General features: G+C 41.3%; 1 protein-coding gene across 1 annotated transcript in view; it reads left to right on the top strand.

Moving 5' to 3' along the window:
• The first annotated feature begins 4,258 nt into the window (after window positions 1-4,258).
• Window positions 4,259-5,305, top strand: part of Rac1 (Rac family small GTPase 1) — a 36,234-nt gene continuing 35,187 nt past the window's right edge. The window contains exon 1 of the mRNA XM_012514386.2: window positions 4,259-4,397. Coding sequence (XP_012369840.1) covers window positions 4,259-4,397 — 139 coding nt within the window. The remainder of the gene's footprint in view (window positions 4,398-5,305) is intronic.

Below are 5,305 nucleotides of genomic sequence, written 5' to 3'. Positions count from 1 at the left end.
CGGCCGGGCGCGCGGCGTGACGTCACAAAAAGCCCGCCCCGCGCCTGCGCAGCCCTCCGGCGCCCCCTTTCTTCTCCCCCAGCTGCAGGTCCCACTGGGAAAGTACGCATGCGTATTGGAAGAGAAGGCGTGGAAGTGACTGGTGCGCTATCCCCGGATGCCCTCTACTGGTGAGTCCTAGGAGCAAAGAGCGGCGATCGAGGCGTGGCTCCAAGACAATGTGAATGTACTTTAAGCTATTGAATTGTACGCTTGAAATGATCACAGTGGTAAATTGTATGTGTATTTCACTACAATTTAAAGAAAGAAGCAAGGGCCGGCCAGACAGCTCAGCGGATTAAAGCGCCTGCTCGGGCTAGACGTAGAGACCGGGGTTCAATCCCCTGCGTGCTAAGGGAGCGACTGAGATTGGGCGTGGTGGCACGCGCATGTAATCCCACCCCTTGGAAGGCTGAAAACAGGAGGATTACTACGAGTTCTATCTGTGTAGTGACATCCTGTAGACCTTGTACTAAATACAATTTTGAAAAAGGAGCACTAGGGACGCCAAGACAGGAAGATCACTCTGAGTCTGGACTGCGTAGTGAGACTATCAAAAAAAAAAAAAATAGTTAATTTTTTAAAAGAATGGAATCCTTTGGAGTCCATGGGTAATCCATTCCGCCCATGTGGATTCCTCGGGATCCAAGCTATTCTTGTTCAGTGTCATTATACACAACTTAATCTTACAATATTAACTAAAGTGCTTGATGTAAAAGTAATTAAACTTCACATACTTATGATGTTCTGCTGTTTCATGATGCTACAGGGGATTTTTAACCTTTTTTTAGTTTAGTTTAATAATATGTTTGTGTAGTACATAATACTTAACATTCCTTGTGGGAAGTTGGTACATGCACATAACACTATATCTTAATTCCTTTTTTTTCATCCTCTCCCTCTCTGAGAAAGATCTATATCTCTACTTCGTATTACCTGTCTTTTATTTTTCCCTTTACTTATAACTTTAGTTTCTCGTATAAGAGAAACCATGCAATTTTTAAGCTTGTGTGTCTAGCTTATCGCACTTAACATTGTAGTCTCAAGGTACATCCATTTTCCTACAAATGACTCTGGTTTATCTTTAGGGCAGAGTAGTCCATTCACCTCCTGATGGACGAATAGGCCGCTTCTCAAGATTTAACTACTGTAAACATGGGTGTGTATGTGTCACTGTAATGCAAAGCGCTTAACTCTTTTGTGCACATACCTAGAAGGGGAATAGCTAAGTCAAATGGAATTTCTAGTTTTAGTTTTTAAGCAATCTCCATACTGGTTTCTGTAGTGATTGTACTAGTTTACATTCTCTCCAACAGAGAAACCTTCACAGAAGCCTCTCCAGCATCTGTTATTATTTGATTTCTTGATGATAGCCATTCTTCCTGGGGTAAGATGAAGTCTCAGTGTTGTTTTAATTTGTGTCTCTCAAATGGCTGGTGATGGTGAACATTGCTTCATGTATTTATTGGTCATTTGTACTTCGGTGGTGTCTGTATTTCAGTTGTCTATTTTTTTTTTTTGATTGTGTCTTTTTGGGGCATTACCACTCTTTTTAGTTCTTTACATATTTTAGATACGAGTCCTCTGAGGAGCAGCTAGCAAAACATTTTCTATAGGTTGTCTTTTCACTCTGTGGGTTTTCTTTTCTTTTTTTTTTTCAGAACCGGGGATTGAACTCAGGTCCTCACGCTTGCCAGAGAAGCGCTTATTCCACTGAGCCATCTCCCCGGCCCCTGTGGGTTTTCTTTTGCTGTACAGAAGCTTTTGAATTTAATATGATCCCATATCTTGATTGTCAGAACCATTTCCTGTGCAATTGGGGTTCTGTTCAGAAAGTCATTTCCTGTGCCTATGACTTCAAGGGTTTGACCTATCTTCTCTTCCAGCAAGTTTAATGTTTGTGGTTTAACATTTTGTTCTTTGATATTTGTGGTACAGGGGATTGATCTCAGGGCTTTCACACTGACCAACAGCCTAGAATTTTGTTGTTGTTTTTAATTTTGAGACAGGGTCTTCCTAAATTGCTAAATTTCCCAGGCTGAATTTGAATTTGCAATCCTCCTGCACCACCCTCCCAGAATGCCAGGATGTATGCACGTATACCACTACACCCACTTTGGGTTTGTTTTTTTTTTTCATAGATTTCATATTGCTACTTGGGGAATCTAAGTTTCTGTTAAAAATTTGCCATGGTATGAAGATACCTCATTTCCATCTAGTTTCAGACAAAATATTTTGTGACTTATTATTTCTGCCTATCAATGAGAAGGTCTAAGAATTTGGTACAGGTGGAAAGAAGAGTTTAATTGATAATTTTCTTCTAAGAAACTAATAGTAGAAAGCAATTGTGTAAAAAGTGGATTCATTTCATATTGAAATCCTTAGCCCCAAATAAGTTTGCAATAATACTCCTTTTTTTAAAAAAATCATTTTTAAAGCCTGACATGGTGGTGGATGCCTGTAATCCCAGCACTATGGGAGGCTGAGGCAGGACAGCATAGACAATTTAGTGACTTAGAACCTGTTTCAAAGTAAATAATAAAAAAGGGTGGGGAATGTAGTTCTGTACAAAGGCCCTGGATTCAATCCCCAGAACTCCCTCTCTTCCCTGCAAAAATTCTTAGTACCACAAAATAAATACAATGAAAATTTATTTTGAAATCCTTCACAAAAGTCTTTATTAAATAAATCGTAAATGTTTCTATTATCATTATGACTTAATATTATAACTTAATTTAACTTTCTGCTCTAAACATAAGCATTTTTGCTGGAGAGATGGCTCAGTAGAATAAGTGCTTGTCTGGCAAGCTGCAAGGGCCTGAGTTCAATCCCCAGTTCCGCCCCCCCCCAAAAAAAAAAAGATTTCTCACAAACCCTTAAGTTTCCTTTATTTTCTTTTTTCCTTTTCTTTTTCTTTTTTCCAGTACTGGGGATTGAACTCAGGACCCTGTGCTTGCCAGGCAAACACTTATTCTACTGAGCTATCTCCCTGGCTTGGTTTCCTTTATTTTCACAATATTATATTTTTGCCACATTTGTGGTTGACATTTAAAAAAGCTCACTTTATGGGGCTGGGGAGATAACTTAAGGGCCTGAGTTCAATCCCTGGTTCTGCCAAAATAAATAAATAAATAGCAAGCTCATTTTATTTTGTAAGGTATTTTTTTCCTTTCCATGCATGTTGAATGCTGTCCTGAGTGCCCTGCAGAACACCAGCTGCTAAATTACCATTGTTTTTCATGCTAAACCCTTAAAAACAGCAAAAGGAATGAGTCTTCAGGGCATATTTAAGAAAATAACTTAAAGATGTTAAAGGCCAGACTCTTCAGTGGAAATTTTTCCAGAAGACACGGAATCAACTAGACACTAATTAACTAGGCAATGAGTTAACAAGGTCCAATGAAATCAGCTGAATGTAGTCTTAGGCTTGTAAAGATTTTCACTGGCGGAAAATTGGCAGTCCTGTTCATTTGAACTCTTGTAAGCCCAGATGGGCTGCGGCTCGGAGAGATATGTGTGTGTACATATGTTTCCTCCTTGGTTACTCCTTCCTTTGTCTCCAGATGCCCCTGAGGCCATCGGGCATTTTAACAAGCCATTCACATAATGACACACAAAATTACCATAATACTAAATTGAGCTGGATAAAAAGCCAGACACAATAAAGGTCAAAGGCAAATTTTTTTCAGGTCTCAGAATAGTTGGGCTGGGGATGTACTTCAGCGATCGGGCACTCGCCTACCAGGTGTGAGGTCCTAGCTTTGAGCCCCACCACTGAGGGGTGGGGGAGAGAGAGACAGAACAGAGCTGATTCAAATCTACAGTGCAGCTGGTAAATTGTTCTAGGTTCACACTGTCGCTTTTACCTGTAATCCCTACATTCTGGAAGGCTGAAACAGGAGGATCCCAATTTGGAGCCTACCAACTCTGCTTCAAAATAAAAAGGGCTAATAATGCAGCTTAGTGTGAAGGCCTTTGTTAAATCCCCAGTACTACCAAAGCAAACAAAAATTTATTCGAGGCTTAAGACAATATTCAACTCAGTCCAATTCATGGGCAACCTCTAGGAAGACGCTACTCCCTATAAATGGAAAAACAAATGAGACAGAAGTCAGTGTGAAAAATCGTTTTTTTTTTTCTATGCCCAAGCTGGCCTCACATGTGCAGCAATCCTCCTGCCTCAGCCTCCCAAGTACTAGGATTACAGGTATGCACCACCATGCCTGGGGAAAATACTTTCATAGAGGCACAAGCCCTACGAGAAGAGGTTGATAGGAAAATAATTTTAAGAGCAACTGCTCAACAGGACCTTCTGCTTTACCAGCAGTATACCCCCAGCCAGCAGAACTGTGTCCCAGGTGAGGCTGACCTGGTAAGGAAACAAGAGAAACCAGGTTCCAGATTCAGCAGTTCATCAAGTTCTTGTGACCTGGTTCTGTAAAAAGAGGAAGAGGGTGCTTGTCCTCTCACATTTTGTGACAAATAAATGTAGCACTGGGTATAGCCCCATGGAGATACAGACCACCGGAAGGTGGTAGCTATTTTCATGCTTAGAGCTCTGGAGTCTTAGATAAAATGCAAGTTTAGTGGCTCCATTAACACAGTACTTATGGAGCCCGGTGTGGTGGTGCATGCCTGTAATCCCAGCATTCTGGGAGGCAGAGGCAGGAGGATCACAAGTTCTAGCCCAGCTCAGGCAATTTAGCAAATTAGCAAGACCCTGACTCTAGTCAATCAATCTTTCACATCCCTAAACCATTTTTATTTTTATTTTAGTGAGACAAGGTGCCACCACGCCCAGTCTCAATTGCCCTCTCAGCGCACCCTGGGGGCAGGGGTGGCACAGCAGGCCCGGGGATTGAACCCACAGCCCCTGCACCTGCTTGCAGGCACTTTAATCCACTGATCTATTTGGCCAGCCCTTCAAGTCTCTATATCTTATTACCAAAGGAGCATATAAAATGGTTAGTGTTGAGGAAGTCAGCAAAATCAAGAATATGGGCATAGCAATACTTAAACCCGGTGTGGTAATACACATCTGTAACCTCATTATTCTGAGAGGTTAGCCCAGGAAGATCACAGGTTTAAGTCTGGCATGGATAATATAGCAAGACTGCCTCAAAATTTGCTGGGGATGTAGCTCAGCACAGAGGCTCAGACTTCAATCTATAGTATGAGGTTGGGGGAGAGAAAAGGTGGCAGAACCCCCCAAATAAAGAGACTTGAGATTTAAGTAAAGAAAGAGACAACATTTGAGAGATTTTTT

This window comes from Octodon degus, unplaced genomic scaffold (assembly GCF_000260255.1).
Source record: "Octodon degus isolate 3935 unplaced genomic scaffold, OctDeg1.0 scaffold00031, whole genome shotgun sequence".
In the NCBI taxonomy this organism is placed as follows: Eukaryota; Metazoa; Chordata; class Mammalia; order Rodentia; family Octodontidae; genus Octodon; species Octodon degus.
Note: the sequence above shows the minus strand (reverse complement) of the source record. Positions and strands in the feature narration are given on the sequence as shown.